The sequence below is a fragment of the Fusarium solani genome, assembly GCF_023522795.1.
Source record: "Fusarium solani strain SB1 chromosome Unknown bctg00000000, whole genome shotgun sequence".
Classification (NCBI taxonomy): domain Eukaryota; kingdom Fungi; phylum Ascomycota; class Sordariomycetes; order Hypocreales; family Nectriaceae; genus Fusarium; species Fusarium solani.
Window position 1 is genome coordinate 5,342,410 of NW_027072157.1, and position 16,202 is coordinate 5,358,611.

Sequence of the window (16,202 nt, forward strand, 5' to 3'; positions counted from 1 at the left end):
ATGGATCGAGGGAGAAGACGTTGGAGAGTTCGAGGTCGGCTCGGGAGTTGTCGAGTCAAAGGTTGATAAACAACAGCAAAACAATCGTCAGTTGCAAGGCCCTGGAAGCCCAGGACTCATTCCATGTGACGTTTGCCCGTTATCGTCATAAGCAAGCTCGAGATGTCGGCAGCATGGTGGCCTCGAAGATGTTTCAAAGAGTAAGTCAACACCTCGTCACTGGAAAGTAGCCACCGCAAGACACAGCCGATCTTCAGGGTTCGCTGATCGGTGAGGACGTCGTGGGGAAGCAAGGACACCGGCAAGGGCTTGGGCTTGGGAGACGGGACGGCGCCAGGCTAACGTCGTGTGTCGCATAGACGGGTTGGAGTTTGAGACAGGCAAGTCAAGCTCGGCAAGATGACGAAAGAGCAGCAGCAGCGTCCATCGGGCGCCTAAGGAATGCTGTCCCGCGCAGCTAATCACGGCTGTGCGTCGTCAAGTTCAAAGGTCAAGAGCAAGCTTGGGGCGTCCAAGTTGGATGCGTGATGGCGTCAGACCCTGGTAGGCAGCGACAGGCGCTAACGGCTTGGGAGTACCCGATACAATACGACCCTATCTTCACCGCCACCCTGGGAGCCCACTCAAGTACCGAGTACTTAGCCCCGATCAAGCACGAGCCAGCCTGCCACGCAAGGGCTCCCTCCCCAACCAGACCCCGCAGATTCCGACGACGCGGCCCAAAATTACCCGTCGCGTCGCGCTACATATCCGTCCGTACCCTTCTATTTGTTTCGCACCGAGAGTTCTCTTGAGCGTCATCGAGGCAAATCCCTTGTCGCGACGAGCCAAGGCCTGTCGCGATCTTCGCTCTCACCTCTCCCGCGCATCACTGCAACCGAATACCGTCCGCCCCTATCCGTCGATTGTCCCGATTGTCTTGCATCTCCTCGCTTCCCTTTCATCGAGTATCACGGTAAAGCAGATGTAACGCCCTTCGCCAGCGGCGTCGGGCAATCTGTCGGGCGAATGTCTTTTACCTCGTCCCCTCCGGAGGACGTCACCGACCTCTTCAGACGACGCAATTTGACGAACATCCCGCGGGATCAGAAGGAGCTACTGGAGGACTCGGATTCCTGGGCGGTCGACCTGAAAAATACGCCTCATGGGCTTGCGCATGTCCCGGGGCATGTCTTGCAGACGGTGAAGGAGGCCTACACGGCCCAGAAAGCAGCTATCGACAATTCTACGCCAAAGTCGCGAAAACGAAATGGAAGTGTCGTGGCATCTACGAGTAGCAAGCGCATGCGCAATGGCATCACAAATACACCAAGGGAGGACTCGGAGGAGTCAGCACAATCGTCGCCCGAACGAGAAATCTCCTGGGGGCCATCTCCCACTCGACCTGGCCCCTCCAAGTCGATTCATGTGGCCATCAATACAACGACGGTCCAGTCTTCGATGATTCAAGAAACGCCCAAGGCAGCTCGGGACCCTCCCCCAAAACGGCCCTGTCCTTCTGAACCGTCTGAGGACGAATCCGATAACGAATTAGAAACCGAGATCCCCCAGGGCATGCCGCAACCCGGCGCCCCCGTTAATCGGACAGCAGCTCGCCTCGAACCAACTGCTCCGTTTCCTATGCCGATTTCCAGCAAGCCAATGGCCACACCGCCATGTGCGCAACCGTCTAATCCCACCCAGCCTATTATTCCAAACACTGTCGTTGCCCCAAGGGAGACATGTCAAGAACTTGCTGCCACCAAAAAACGGCAATCCCGGCGAATATTTAAAGGCATCAATGTCGGGGATACGGAGAAAAAGGTCCATCATATGCCGAACCGCCTCCCTGCAACAAAGACATTTGCGACTGTCGAGAGCTCCATCCCAACATCGTCCGACTCGATAATCCCTGCCACTGCCACTCTGAAAGCGACTGCGACACAGGACTCTGTCATACAATCCATTGAGGAGAACGAGTCCGATCACGACGGCAATGAATCAATGCGATCGGATGATGAGCCACCGGTGGCGGGCCCTTCGAATCAGGAAGGTGAATCTATCATGCAATCCATTGAAGCACCCAAAGTTCACCAGAGCGCAAAAACCCCCATGAAACGAAGTAGCCAGAAACCAGTCGCTGCGCAACAATCAGACGCTCAACCCCAGGTGGAAACCTCGCCCGTGCAGGTGAATGGTCGTCAGGGGTCACAGAGCAAGGTCTGTCCGCCACTGTGCATTGGTCCTTCAGCAAGTAAGGAACCGTACGAAGTCTTCCTCCACCACTATCCATTGTTCGCAGAGGACGACTGGGGCCGGAAGGAAGCAGGTACCAAAATGAGCTTCGTTATCGCCTGTGTCTATCTCAACTGGCTCCGTCGACGGAAGAAACTCAGGGACTATCTGTATGACGACTTCATCCGTGCATTCACAGAAGATTACAAGGAGTACGTCGAAAGTGCGAAGGACAAGCAAAAGACCCTAGTCGCGATCGAGTGGTTCAACAAGCTGTCTGAGAAGCCCACTTACAGCCAGTACGTGGTGAACCGGGGCAACCTCAGCTTCATCCTCAAGTCTTACCCCGAGGAGGTGGCCAAGGCGAGCATGACCATGATGAAGGCCGATGACATTAGCATATACACGAGCTCGGATCACGAGTCAGAATCTGACAACGATGATGATGTCGTGTCGAATCCCAGTGCCCCGTCTGACAAAGTGTCTCAGCGCTGGCGTAACAAAGGAGGTGCGGGTTCAAAGCAGTCTGCCCCTTTGAGCATCGACGGAGCCATGGATATTGATGCGCCGGCAACTCCCGCAGTGTCGAAACCGGCTCCGCGACAGCCGTCATCCAAGGTCTCGGACAGGTCAGGGCTGAAGCAAAGGGCGATGGCAGCGCCGGCACTACCGTCTGCTTCCAGGCCTCGAAGGCCCATCGTGAAAGCGCCACCACCATTTTCATCGCGTCCCCGGGAAACCCCAACCCAGTCGCCACCACTGGTCTCATCGCGTCCCCGAGAGATTCTGACTCAGGCTCCTGCCCCGCCCTCACCTCAGATCCCCAGAACGTCCATGGCGCCGCCGTCTACCATCGCGACGCCATCTACAAGATCGCGGGCGCCTCGGACGTCGCAGTACTTTGAGAGACTCTCTTCGAGCAGACTCAGCACGACGCCGGGTGGGCGCAGTGCCGAGGAGCGCGCAAGGCTCAGGGAGCATTTCAAAAGGAGGTCGTTGAACGGGGCGGATGCGCGTAGTACGCGGAGCAGTAGTCGGTTTGAGTAGGTTTGTTGCACATGTTTGAGGCGTCATGGAGCTGCTATGAGTGTTTTTGACATGCAAGGTGTTTAGTGCCGGCGTTCCGAGGTCAGGTCTTGTGTTGGTGTTGAACTGATACCCAGGGGAATCGTTTATCTTGAACTGTCATGGTTTATTAGCACGCCGTGGAGTGTAAGTGGCGGAGAAAATAGGCGAGATGTATATCCAGTCGCAGAAAAGCGAGGCCAAGAAGTGTATCCTATAGGTAGTTGAGTGAAAAGAAAACCAGATTTCGAGGCGACTCTTTGGCGGAAAGAACTGTCTATTGTGCGTGGGCAACATGTCTATGGTAAGCTAGCTTGGCTCGACTGTGGCCTGGCTTAATTAAGTTGACTGGCTGGCAACTTTGTTCCAGGATTCGAGAGCTCCCGGGGAGCTTTTGGCGGTTTGCTTCAAAAGAAAAACCTGGGGGTTGTCTCGATCTTGGGGTGATTAAAGAAGAAAAAAAGGAGAATTCGCCTGTTCCAAATCGCCGTTCCTCCTAAGCGTGTCTCATGCACGGGGTATCCTGCAATCTTTTGTTTTTCTCTTGATCCATCCTAAAACTCCGTGGCACGAACGACTTCGCTGCCCATCTCGACTGTGATCTTTCGCCCTCGATGTTTTCCCCCTGTGTGGTTGGTTGGTTTCATCGGTTGGTTGGTTGGTTTGGTGCATTTCAACATTCTGGTGTTGTTTTTTGAGTTCCGGTCCAGTTCAGCTTCAGTCGTAATCCATAATCCTTAATCATTAGAAGAGTCATCATTGTCGAATCATTACTTTGTCGACGTTCAGGTCTCAGCTTCCTCCTCGGCGGCGGCCGCCCTGGCTTCGGCCTCCTTCTTGGCCTTGTGGCGCTCCTCCTCCTCGGGGGTCATGGTGCGGAGCTGCAGGGCGTGGATTCCGCCCTCAAGGGCCATCTCGTCACGCAGCAGGGCGTAGACCATTCGGTGGCGGGCGGGCTGCATCTTGGAGGTGAAAGCGTCGGATGTGATGACAAGTCTGTCACGTGTCAGCAGCATGCATCTTTTTTAGCTTGAACCAGGGGTTGATGTTGATGCAGGGTTGGGTTGGCGGTGGTGTGAGAGAGGGTCCGGGGATAGGCGGCATGGAAACATCCATGGAAGGACAAGGTACATGTAAAACGAGGCCATGGGACGGCGGCAAGAATGAGACGATGCCACCAGGAAAACAGAGTGAAGATGAATCACTCCGGGAGAAGGCGGAGACTCAGACAACAAGACAAGAAACTCTTACCGGAAGTGGGTCTCGCTGGAGGTGCTGCCTTGCATGGGCTTGTGATGAGCATGCAGATGAGAGTCATTGTAGATCTCTAGTGTCTGAGGATCAAAGGCGGCGGTGATCTTTGGAATGAGGTCAGCAACTGAGCACATTACGCTTACAACAACAAAAGACAAGACTTGCCTTGGCCCGGATGGTGTCCTCGACAGGAGTTCCCGAGTTCATGGTAGAGAGCTGTCGTCCGACGCTCGAAAAGCCGAGCGCGTATCGTCGAAACATGAGGTGAGATGCAAGCGAGCAGCGGTCTGAGAGTAACCGGGAAGAAAAACCACGTCACGTCCTGGGCTTCGGTTCTTGCGGCTCTGCCAAGGTTTTCCGTAGGCTGGCCGAATTGAGTTGTCGACGATGAGATCAAACGTTGGCGCAGATGAAGGAATTGAGTTGAGAGAGTTGCAGAAACACCACGAGAGAAAGAGTAGCGGAGTCGGAGCCGACCAATGTGGATGAATGGATGGGCCTGGGTGGGCAATACAGAGAGAGGTTGGGTGGAAGAGAGAGGTCGGAATGGATGAACGGATGAGAGCAAGACTTTTTTTTCTCTCTTTAATTTATAAGTTTGCCCCAACAAAGCCACGCACACTTCTTAAACGTGACGTGACAATGGAATGGCAAAACAAAAAAGAAAAACGACGCGGGATGATGCAGCAAGCAAAGAGAATTAAGTAGGGAAGAGGAAGAGAGAAAAGAGGCGGGCAGGGAAGGGGGCAAAATAAGGCGGTTTCTTAATAAACCTTGGCTTGGGCTGGACGGCACGCCGCTACTTGCTTGGTGAGAGTGGCGGCGGGCTGCGATGGGCTGGGCTGGGCTGTGACTGTGACTGTGACAACGGCAACCCAAGTCAGACCCGACGACGGGACTGACTCCTCTCAGCGGGTGAGGATTATTCAAAGCTGGTAGAGATTGGCCGTTTTCGGTGTGAAGTCGGTGAGAGCTACACTTCACTTCTGGGATGGATATGCACAAGCAAGCACAAAAGCAACAAGCGCGCGTACACTTGCGCACGCAGGCAGAGACAAGACAGGCACAAGGCACAGGCACACAGGTACCAAAGTAACCCCTTGCTTTCCATCCTGCATGAGGAGGTCAAACTGCATCTTGCAAAGGCGGAAAGAGATGGCTTCTGCAAACGTTCGTTTTCGGCTTCTAAAGCGCGGGGATGCAACCCGCCAGCTTTTCTCCCATTTACCGTCTTTTCGACTTGTTCCCTTCCTGTGGCGGATGACTTTTGATTCGCCCGCGGGCCTCTGAACCCAAGAAACCAACCCCTGCCCCCCGTCCAATCCAGCAAATGATCAGCCGCCAATCTACTTACTCGGGGATGCACATCCAGCCAGCTGGGTCGCCCGACGCCCTGACCGCCCCCGTTGAGCGGTGAAGCCACGGCCTGCATGAGGCGGCCCAGGTAGGTACCGAGTACGGGGGTCCGGTCCAGGACGATGCCGGGAAGCATGGCTCTCTCGTGTATCTTTTTTCTTTGTCCTCTCTCTCCGCTCCGTGACAGCTGTACAAGCTAAACTGTCGGGACGACCCTGGAATGGATGGATGCAAATGACTGACTGCCACGACAGGAGGCCCAAACCTGCCACTAGCATTTCCCCCGGTCCACGGCCTTTTCAACTTGACAACGCCAGCACGAGGCGGGCCCGTCTAGTCCGGGAGACCACGGGCGGAACCAGTCAGCGGGAACCCAATCGCTTTGACATCTGACCGCTCCTGTTCGGGTGAAGCTTTTAGCTCTGCTAGTTCCGTCATCCTGGTAAACAGGCACACGCAGCATGGTGCAGGGTGTTTCAACATGCACAGTTGAGAGAGGCAATCACCCACACCTCCTCCATGATCCAATCATCTCCTGACACTGTTTCTAGCCCGTCTTAACCTTGGACTGCGACGAACTTCTTCAACGGCAACTGCGAATGATGTGGCGGGATGAGAGTCATCTTTTTTGCCGTATATGCAAGATGAAGCAACTGCTTCGTCGATGATGCAGAGCCGAGTTGACTCAATAACTTGGATACCTGGTATCAGAGTAAAAGCGGTGTTATTAAAAATAACCAATTGCTATCCCTGGAAGTGCGTCCGGTCAAGATGTGCCGTCAAGATACTAGGTTCCCTTTCAAGACTCAAACTTGACAACATTACAGTTTTGCCAGCCAGAACCTCCGGAGTGATGTAGGGAAATCCTCTTGCCGGTCAAGAGCCTTCTGCGTCTGGGTTACATTCTCCATCAATACAACTCACTATCGATGGATGCAAAGGGCACGGCTTAGCCCTGAGATACCAACCGTTCACTAGACACAATCAGTTAGCATTCATACCCAATCTCGGGCCGGGCATTCTGGGGTTGATCAAAAAAAGGACGTACACTTGGGATCGTCAGGGTACCATCTCTCCAAGCCAATGGCCTTTCTTTCCACACAGGTCATCTTTAGAGGTCGGTCTGGTTAGCGGCCTAGTCGACATTTTGCGGCTGGATGATACGTACAACGTGACTTCCGCAGCACTCGCACATGGATGGACTCTCACCCACTCTGCAGTAGTCGGTAGCTGACGCGCAAAACAATGGCGTGGGACCGACGGAGACGGTTAAACCGATGGAGAAGAATGCGGTAACGCCCAAGAAGATGGCCCAGAGCTTCATGATTGGTTTTGCGGTTGTGATCTCTGACCACGATAGGAGCGGGGAAGATGGTTGGTTCGTGTTAACCATACTTGTTATTTATTTATATTGCCCGAAACCCGGCTTCAAGGCTTATTGAGTTTGCTCATGACAGTTTTCCTTCTGATGTGTACACCTTGTTAAGTTGACTACCGTGTTCTACAACTTTGGGTACCAAGGTAATATGGAGGTATTGAGAGGGGACTCACACATCCTACCCGGGACGGCGTCAAATCTACAATACACCTAAACTCGACCAGCATGAAGCCTTCGGATCTTCGGATCCCACTATCATATCATGTCTCCTAGTTTCCCCTCGATGGAATCCTTACTGGACTTGAGACGCAGACAAGGTAGCAAGACAAGCAGCTCCAAACTTTGTTTTCTGCAACTAGCCGTACCGCCGACAGGCATCAACAGAACAGGGGAGGTCCGTGTTAAATACAGTGGCAATTTAGACACCTTGTTTGTATATTCATGCTCAACAACTTTTTTTTACCTCTTACTATCCATGCATGCGGATGCACATTGGATTGTGTCGCATTGCAGATGAGCGTTCAACTCAGCCTAACGACCGCCGCGGACGCAACACCTCAAGTGCCGGCGCGGGTTGGATTTAGAAACTCGGCGACGGGAGCTGATTGGTCTCGTACCCGAGGATTCAAAGTACAGATGAAAGAGAGAAAAAAAGACACAGGACGGCATCTTGTGTCCTGTCACAGGGTACGTACCTCCGGGGAGGACGGCACACTCGGCCGGGCCGCTACCCGACGTCACCAACAATTGGATCCCACATGGGATGGATGGGGGGAGGGAGCTTCAAAACCTCCATCACCAAAAACAATTTGGACATCAGGCTCGCAGATCGACAATCAACCCCCCATCCTAACCCCCCTGGGCAAATGCGCCGCCGGTTCGGCCTCGGTGTCGTACCCTAGCTTCCTGAGCTCTCTCTGCCTGCCGGCTCTCTTCCTCGGCATCCGAATTGACCGTCGCATCCCACCTCTTGACATTGGAACCGAACCCTTGTCGCAATCCCGGCGATTCGGGACCTCACCGTCACCATGTCGCTCCTCCGCACACTCGCCGTTCGGCGCCCGGCATCATACTCCCCCTTCCTCACCCTCCGTCCTGCCTGCAGAATGGTGTCAACGCTACCCCGCCTACCGCTCTTCGAAGCCGTCGCAAACCATGATCCCGACTCCAAGGCCGTCGTCCACTCCCTCTCCGGCCGCACCTTCAAGTATGGTGAGCTGCTCGGCGACGTGCGCCGCGCCCGCGACCACCTGTCCGTAGCTGCGGGCAAGGAGGACCTCAATGGCGAGCGAATCGCATTCTTGGTCGAGAATAGCTACGACTACGTAGGTGAGCAAGTCTGCGCGCTGCGACACTCCAGCTCCGATAACGGCTGAGTTGACAATGCCTCTCAAAGTAACGCTCCTGGCCGCCATGGCTGCGCGCTCTATCGCCGTGCCTCTATCTCCAGCCTTTCCTGCGCCGGAGCTTCAGTACATCCTCAACCAGAGCGAAGCGTCTCTTCTCGTTTCTTCAGCCAAGTTCGCAGCCAAGGCCAAGGAGGTGCTTGCGACGGATCTGACAACTAAGCCGGCGCATCTTGAGCTTCAGAAGCATGTTGGTGGGGGAAGTCATGAAAAGGTCGAGCTGGGCGACTCCAACCCTGGAGAGGCCGGCATGATGCTGTACACATCAGGCACGACAAACAGGCCGGTGAGACAGACAGCGCTGTACTTGCAACACTCGAATACTAACCCCTGGCATAGAAAGGTGTTCTGCTACCTCAATCGGTCTTGACAGCACAGTCTCGGTCTCTCCTCGAGGCCTGGGAATACTCCCCGGCCGATCACCTCCTCCACGTCCTCCCTCTCCACCACATCCACGGTATCGTTAACGCCATCCTGACACCCCTCCTGGCCGGCTCAACCATCGAATTCATGTTCCCCTTTAATGCCGACGCTGTCTGGAAGCGCCTATCCGCACCTTTCCTCGCCTCTGCCGCCAACGATGCCTCGGCTCCCAAGGACAAGATCACCTTCTTCACCGTCGTGCCCACAGTCTACAGCCGTCTTCTCTCCAGTCACAAGAGCCTCGCCCCTGATGCTCAAGAAGCCTCCCGGAAAGCCATCTCACCAGAAAACATGCGCCTCGCCATATCTGGCTCCGCCGCTTTGCCTACCCCTATCAAGGCAGCTTGGAGGGATCTAAGCCATGGCAACGTCCTCCTCGAGCGATATGGCATGACCGAGGTTGGTATGGCACTAAGCTGCGGCCTCGACTTTTCCGATCGTGTCGATGCCAGTGTCGGCTGGCCCCTGCCATCTGTCCAAGCTCGTTTGGTCGATGTCGACACAGGAGAGATCATCAAGGAGGGCGAGGAAGTCAATCAGGAGACAGGCCGAGAACGCTCCGGCGAGATCCAGCTCCGTGGACCGACCATCTTCCGCGAGTACTGGCGCAACCCGAAAGCGACAGCTAGTGAATTCGTCGACGACGCCGACGGCAAGGGCCGCTGGTTCAAGACCGGCGACGTCGCCGTTCGCCGCCCCGTCCCCTCTGCCGCCGCCGCTCAACCCTGGGCTCACGGTCCCTTATACTTTATCCAGGGCCGCAAGTCGGCCGACATCATCAAGACTGGCGGCGAAAAGGTCAGCGCCCTCGAAGTCGAGCGCGAGTTGCTGTCTCTGCCTCAGGTCGCCGAGGCGGCTGTTGTCGCGGTGCCGAGCGGTCAATGGGGACACAAGGTTGGCGCTGTCCTTGTCCTTGATAATGAAGTCGTCAAGAAATGGTCAGCGCTCGACATGAGGCGAGCTCTCAAGGATCGCCTAGCCAACTATAAGATTCCTCAAGTGATGCGAATCGTCGATCACATCCCAAGGAACGCCATGGGCAAGATCAACAAGAAGCAATTGGTCAAGTCCATTTTCCCTGATGATATCAGCGGCGATGAAAGCTAAGAGCATACTGGGAGATCTCTGTATATACTGTACCACTTGTTGTAGATTTGTACGATAAAGCTGCATAGTTAAGGGGAGCATTGCTGGAGCTCGTTGAAAGCATCATATCTAGCACGAAAAATCACATAGTCATCAAAGCACAACGAATCCTAGGTGACCAAAATGTACATTATCTATTTTCATATCCCCAGTGGCCGGCTTTTCAACCTCCATGGTTGCCACCTGAGAAAAGAGCTCCGAGCAACGCCAGTATAAAACTTGAACCAAGGAAATCAGGGATGAGCCAGGGCTGGCCACGACCGGTTGTCTTGGTCCAGCATCGCATCTCAGCCCCCAGCCACTTCGTTTCTTGCGTCGAGTTTCCTCCTCCAACCACCTGCCGTCCTTTCGTCCACCGCTGCGTAGGGCCCATGATGGTCAGAAGCATGAAATGGTCATTATCGGATATCGTGCTAAATCAATGTCGTCCCTTTTCGTCATCGCGCATAACCCTAGACAACGTGCTTGGCCTTGGCCCTTGTGCTTCCGGAGTGAGCACTGTCGGTGTGACCTGAGAACTCGACCTGCTCGGTGGCAGGCAGCTCCAGAACCTCCTTGAATCGACGGCCGATAGCCATCAGAATCTCCTTACCCTTCTCATTGCTACGGCCCTTGCCGCCGGCCACGTCACCATCGCCTCGGCCTGGAATGCTCTTTCCTATGGTGCGAGTCCAGACACCGATTCGGAAAAACGCCTTTCGGACGTTGACAACAACGCCCATGACCTCACCGTCGTCCTCGTCCTCGAGAGTCTCGCCAATAGCGGCCATCATGACCTGGAGCCAGAGACGGTCGACGTCGATGTTTCGCTTGTCCTTGTACTGATAGGACCACTTGCCACCGTGCTTGTTCTGGGGGTCCTCCCACTCGGGGCGGACACCGGCCTTGAACAGATGGTAGTCGGACTTGAGGGAGAGCTCAGAAACGGCGGCAACGTTGTTCTAAAAAGGTTAGCATGATTCGGGAGAGGTTATCGTGTCGATTCGGACTTACGTAGACACCCCAGAACTCCTCGACGGAATCAAAGGTGATGACCTCCTTCAGAAGATCGTTCCAGTTGTCACCCTATCGCGTGCAGTATTAGTATCGGGTCGATGGTGGTCGATAACGGGTTCCGCCATACCTTGCCGCTGGGGGGCTTGGTGAACCAAAGAGTCCACTTGTTCTGAAGAGGGTGCTTGACGTTAAAGTTGTCCTTGTCGTGGAAAACAGTGACGGGCTTGTCGTCCTTGATATCGGAGGCGGACTCCTTGCCGTTGGGGTCAACGGGGATGGTGGTGAGGTCGACCTGCTCGTCCATCTTGGGTGTCTCTGTCGCAGCGGCGGCCATTGTGATGAAGGTTTCTCGTTGGAGCGCGTACGAGAGATATCGGTTCAGGTGAGGGAGGTGACTTGCGAATGTGGGATCGCGGGGCAAGTTTGAATGATCAAAGCAAAGAAGTGGGAGGCGGTGCGAGGGTGGGGCGAGAGCAAGAAATTGGTAGGTCGACTACTTCTTTCCGACAACAGGTAGAGGAAGCGTTTGCGACTTTGCGCCAGGCAAGAGTCGACTCGATCGAGAAGGGAGAGAGGAGTCGCGAAGGAGGTGACGCTTGTAGGTTCGTCAGTAGGAGAGAGGCGGCTTGTTTGATTTGAAGATTGGGAGGCGCAAAGGTCGCAAAAAATCTTGGGTGCTGACCTAAGGAAACTAGAGGTTGTGCCTTACCCCAAGCGACCCAATCGGGAAAGAAGTGGACCATCAAGTTTATGCCTTAATGCCTTACACCTGGCCCAAGTCCACCTCTCGAGTTGTTTCCCATTCTGGAGGCTTGTGAACGGTGGGGAAACTCCTTGTCAGAGCCTCTCCCGTCGATCAGACAGGTGCCTGCATTGAACTGACGGGAGCTACCGACCAGGTCGTGGGTAGCGGCAGGTGCTGTGCTAGCTGGAGGTGGATGAAGATGAAGCAAAGGCAGAGCTTCTCCTCCTTCATCCCAGGGTTGTCAAACTCGTTTCATCCGACTTTGTTCAATTAGCCGAGGCCTCGCAGGAACAATCCTATCTTTGATACTCGGCTACGTTTCTTTCACGCCGGGCATTCTCAATTGATACACCACCAAGACCGGACTCTTTTCCCCTTTGATCCAGGGACACGGACATTGACAGGCCGTCACGAGGACCAATCTTACCTTTTCCCTTTATGTCGCGATAATGCGACCCGAGAGATTCCTCCATGCCAACACCAAGGTTGGCTCACTGCCTACTGCTAGGCTAGTCTTGGGGCCTCAGACGCTTGATGTAACTCGACTACAAGATGCAGCAGGATTCCCTGTCACGAGGATTCGCAGCAGCATCAAGGCATGTGCCGCTCGTAAGAGTGAGCCCATGTCACGGAGAAGCGCTCATGGTTACCAGTTGCTGCGCCCATTTCGTGTTTCACGCGCTTCTTGTGCCTCATGCGCTGTCATGGCTTTCAAGTCATCCAACGTGGTGACCCCCATCCTCGCCTCCACCTCAAAACGGCTCAACCCACGCTCTTTTGTTCCGGTCGTTCGTGCCTCGCACCATTTCGCATGTATACCGGAATCTAGACATTTCTTACCCCCCATAGCCGGAGATGCCGGCGGCACAACAGACAGTATCACGCCCGTCCATGTCGGCGTGGGGACAAGAGGACAAAAGGACAAAAGGAAAAAGGTAGGCTGAGATACAAACGGCAAAGGCGGTTTCACACAATTGTCTGCAGCCAGTCAGCTGCCCTCTTCTGACCAACTTGTGCCAACTTGTGTCGACAACCAACATTCGCTGCGTCACTCTCCCTTGAATGAGGCGTCAAGGGTGTCGATCCCAAGCTCAACGCCAGCAATTAAGCCTCGAATTCACCCACTCAAGCAGCACCTGCACCATTCACAGCCGGCGCGGGTCAAGACAGGGCGGAATTCCCATGTTGGCCTATTGGTCTTCCTTGTCCCACATTGTCCCGCGAATCGAGTGACAACTGGTGCGCACCCGCCGCATTACGTATTTTGCACCAGCGAGTGCTCCCAATGATCATCCACGTCCACGCTCTCATGCATGGCTCAGGCACTGGCTATGCCTTTCTGGAATGTCGACGCGTCTCAAACTCCATTCCATCCCACCCTCACAGCCCTTTGTGTCTTTGATTGAGCCCCTCAGGGACCATCTTCCGAGACCTGCACGATCAGCGTGCTGACCAGGATTGGCATGCCGGGTCTTCACTTCATCTGGAGTTGGACTCCATACTACGTACTGTAGCAAGCGCATGGCGCACTTATAATAGACTCCCATCGCCCATGGACAAAGAAGAGAAGCCCAGCACTCACCACACCACCTCGAGCTTCTTTGATCCCCTTGCCTAGAATTACTGCCACAGCTGCTTCTTTATTCTACTTGTCCAACCTCGCCGCTGCCATGGAGCCTGATACTCGAACCAACACTTCCTTTGAGAAGGATGTCTCCAAGACAAAGGAGACGACCCCCAAGAGCAAGAACCGAAGCAGCTCGCTCTTGATGATAAGCTCTGGCTTCACCTTTCTCGCCGCTCTCCCTCAGAGATCAACAACATCTTCATCTTTCAGATCTTCCTCGTTCCGATAAACGATTGACGCCAATGCGATCATCTACTGTCACTCATTTTGCCTAAGCCCCTTTGTCCAATCGTCACTTACACCCGCCGTCCACTTCAACAATTGTCATCACACACGTTGCATCTGAGCAATCACATTCGATATAGGATATCCATTGGACTGTCGTTATTGTACGCCCCGAGATGAAGGAGTTAAGGTCGTTTTCTCCTAGCCGTCTTGCCCTCGATTTCAGTCTTATTGGTGAAGACTTGCCAGACGAGTTTTACGAGAGCCACTTCAACACACTCTTCAAGAATGTTTATTCCCTCGCCCAAGGGACATCTTGTCCTAGCAACAAAACCGAGGCACCCAAAGTGTCTCCTTGGCTAAGAAAGTACTCAAACATGTTCCTCAAATACGTCCAACTAGTGGCTCACCCCGATGCTCGGGCTGGGAAGTGGGGGAGGTTACTCAGTGATAAGGCGGAGCGGACATGCCTTCTCACAGCCATCATTTTCAAGGTTCTCGATGCCAAAGTTTTCGAGTCTTTGCTTTTTGGCGCCGGTCCGGAGCATGAGAAGTTGCTGCGCTCGTTCGATACTGCGCTCCGCGATAAAGAAGGTGTGTTGCGTGATAGTGGCATCACATTCAGAAAACACCAAGCTGACATCAGCCATAGGATTCAAACGTACCAAGCTCCGAGCTCACATGAACAGGGTGTATCTTATGGCACAGATTCCTCCTTTCTTTTGGAATAGGGTTGACGAACTGTGCACCCAAACCTTGGCTCTCCTGCTACCGGCTTATACCTACGCCGCAGAGTTCCAAGGTCATCAACCGATTCCCGTTCGCAAGCTGCACCAGGCCCTCCACGACGTGATTGCTTACGCGGGGTGGATCAATGTACACATAAGGATGGCGCCAGCGATCTTCTCGTTCAACTGGGTCCAGCCAGGAGAGCCATTCAGTTTGAGCCAAATAAATCTCTGCCAGGAGGCTTACATATCTTCCAAGGCGGCGGCGCAGCGGCATCAAGAGCGACTTCGGAGGCGGAGACCAGACAGCCAGCGGGTGATGTCGAGGGCTCGTGTCAAAATCTCGGTCACGCCAGAGATTACTCGGGACAAGGACGTCTCAAAATCCATCGGGACACCAGGCATGACGTCCTGCAAGATATTGCAAGCCCACGTGGTATACTACGAGGGACTGCAGCTAGACTCAGACGAGAAAAGGGTATTCGTGAGTCTTTCCGAGTATATCCGCCGTCTGAGGGAACAAGTCTGCATGCCTCGGGGTGCAGCTATTGTCATCATGTTGCTCGTATTGCTCTGTCTGTGGGTTTTCCTGACCCCTTCGGGACATCGAGTATGGGAGGGCACCCGGTCCTGGGTCTACCCGCGGCCGAGCATAGTAGAACCAGACCCGACCAAAACTTGATGGAACGTGGGGTCCTGGTACTGAGCGTGGGGGGTTGCATGTTTATTTTCTTATGGATAGATGGGAATCGGTGGATTTCATGGAGTTTGGGTATCATGAATAGAATGGTTTTAAGCGGATACCGCATCAAAATGATGGGCCGATGTTTCCCAACCTGCATCAACATGGAGATTTTTTCGTGGTTGGAACGAGGTCATGCGAGCTAGGCAGTTGAGGCCACCCACGAAGATCTAAAGAAATGCGCACCGGGTGAGCATGGGGGTTGACGCCCATGCTCATGACACCTGGAATGTCAAGAAAACCTTGGGTCCAGTTCTTCCATGTTCGGAAGTCGCACCTATATAACTTCATTCCCGGGAGCGGAAAAACAACGGCGAAACACCAGGTTCGCCACAGCTGATCGGCTTCCGTAGCTCAGTTGGTTAGAGCGTCGTACTAATACTTCAGTTTACACTGTAATATCGGTGATGCGAAGGTCTCAGGTTCAAGCCCTGGCGGGAGCAACCTCCCAGTGCCCATCAGCTTTCTTTTTGCCCTTTCTACATTTTTGTGAATTTTTTTGCACCTGTTTGAACACTGTGGTGATATCTGGAGTGTGAAGGGGGTACTTCATGTGGCGTGGCTTTGAGGTGGCTGTCAACCGGCATATGGCAGGAGCTCACGTCCATTGACATAATCGTAACTGCCGTTGGGTGTGATTCCTGCATAGGTGGAGAAGATCAGTAGGATCTGATAAGATATTACTAACACCGGCGTCAAGACGACGACATGTATGAGCTGTTGGTTGCTTTGACTTCCCCTCATTTCTGCAGGTTGTCGAGTGGTGGCTACCTGACTTATGCAGATTGACACCAGCTGCTCTCACTCACCTCAATGCCCAGCAGACAATTGACTCTATGTGTACTTGGCAAACAACACTTGCGAGGCATCTACCCACAGTAGTGGCTCGGCATACTT

At 54.0% G+C, this 16,202-nt stretch overlaps 6 protein-coding genes across 6 annotated transcripts; 4 read left to right on the plus strand and 2 right to left on the minus strand.

Moving 5' to 3' along the window:
* Positions 1-173: 173 nt before the first annotated feature.
* Positions 174-3,119, plus strand: MRS44_001696 (uncharacterized protein; the record flags this gene model as incomplete). The annotated part of the gene is made up of 3 exons (XM_065623793.1): positions 174-200; positions 643-2,738; positions 2,798-3,119. 3 exons carry the CDS (start codon positions 174-176, stop codon positions 3,117-3,119), a joined length of 2,445 nt encoding a protein of 814 aa, XP_065480213.1.
* A 945-nt stretch (positions 3,120-4,064) lies between these two features.
* On the minus strand, positions 4,065-4,667 carry MRS44_001697 (uncharacterized protein; the record flags this gene model as incomplete). The annotated part of the gene is made up of 2 exons (XM_046273416.1): positions 4,065-4,275; positions 4,531-4,667. The coding sequence occupies 2 exons, from the start codon at positions 4,665-4,667 to the stop codon at positions 4,065-4,067; spliced, it is 348 nt and encodes a 115-aa protein (XP_046138033.1).
* Positions 4,668-8,295: 3,628 nt separating this feature from the next.
* MRS44_001698 (uncharacterized protein) lies at positions 8,296-10,203 on the plus strand (the record flags this gene model as incomplete). Its single annotated transcript, XM_065623794.1, has 3 exons — positions 8,296-8,596; positions 8,664-8,959; positions 9,013-10,203. 3 exons carry the CDS (start codon positions 8,296-8,298, stop codon positions 10,201-10,203), a joined length of 1,788 nt encoding a protein of 595 aa, XP_065480214.1.
* Positions 10,204-10,694: 491 nt separating this feature from the next.
* On the minus strand, positions 10,695-11,572 carry MRS44_001699 (uncharacterized protein; the record flags this gene model as incomplete). Its single annotated transcript, XM_046270539.2, has 3 exons — positions 10,695-11,183; positions 11,236-11,307; positions 11,366-11,572. 3 exons carry the CDS (start codon positions 11,570-11,572, stop codon positions 10,695-10,697), a joined length of 768 nt encoding a protein of 255 aa, XP_046138030.2.
* Positions 11,573-12,432: 860 nt separating this feature from the next.
* MRS44_001700 (uncharacterized protein) lies at positions 12,433-13,839 on the plus strand (the record flags this gene model as incomplete). The annotated part of the gene is made up of 2 exons (XM_065623796.1): positions 12,433-12,918; positions 13,498-13,839. 2 exons carry the CDS (start codon positions 12,433-12,435, stop codon positions 13,837-13,839), a joined length of 828 nt encoding a protein of 275 aa, XP_065480215.1.
* A 172-nt stretch (positions 13,840-14,011) lies between these two features.
* Positions 14,012-15,245, plus strand: MRS44_001701 (uncharacterized protein; the record flags this gene model as incomplete). Its single annotated transcript, XM_046273414.1, has 2 exons — positions 14,012-14,429; positions 14,488-15,245. 2 exons carry the CDS (start codon positions 14,012-14,014, stop codon positions 15,243-15,245), a joined length of 1,176 nt encoding a protein of 391 aa, XP_046138029.1.
* Positions 15,246-16,202: the final 957 nt, after the last annotated feature.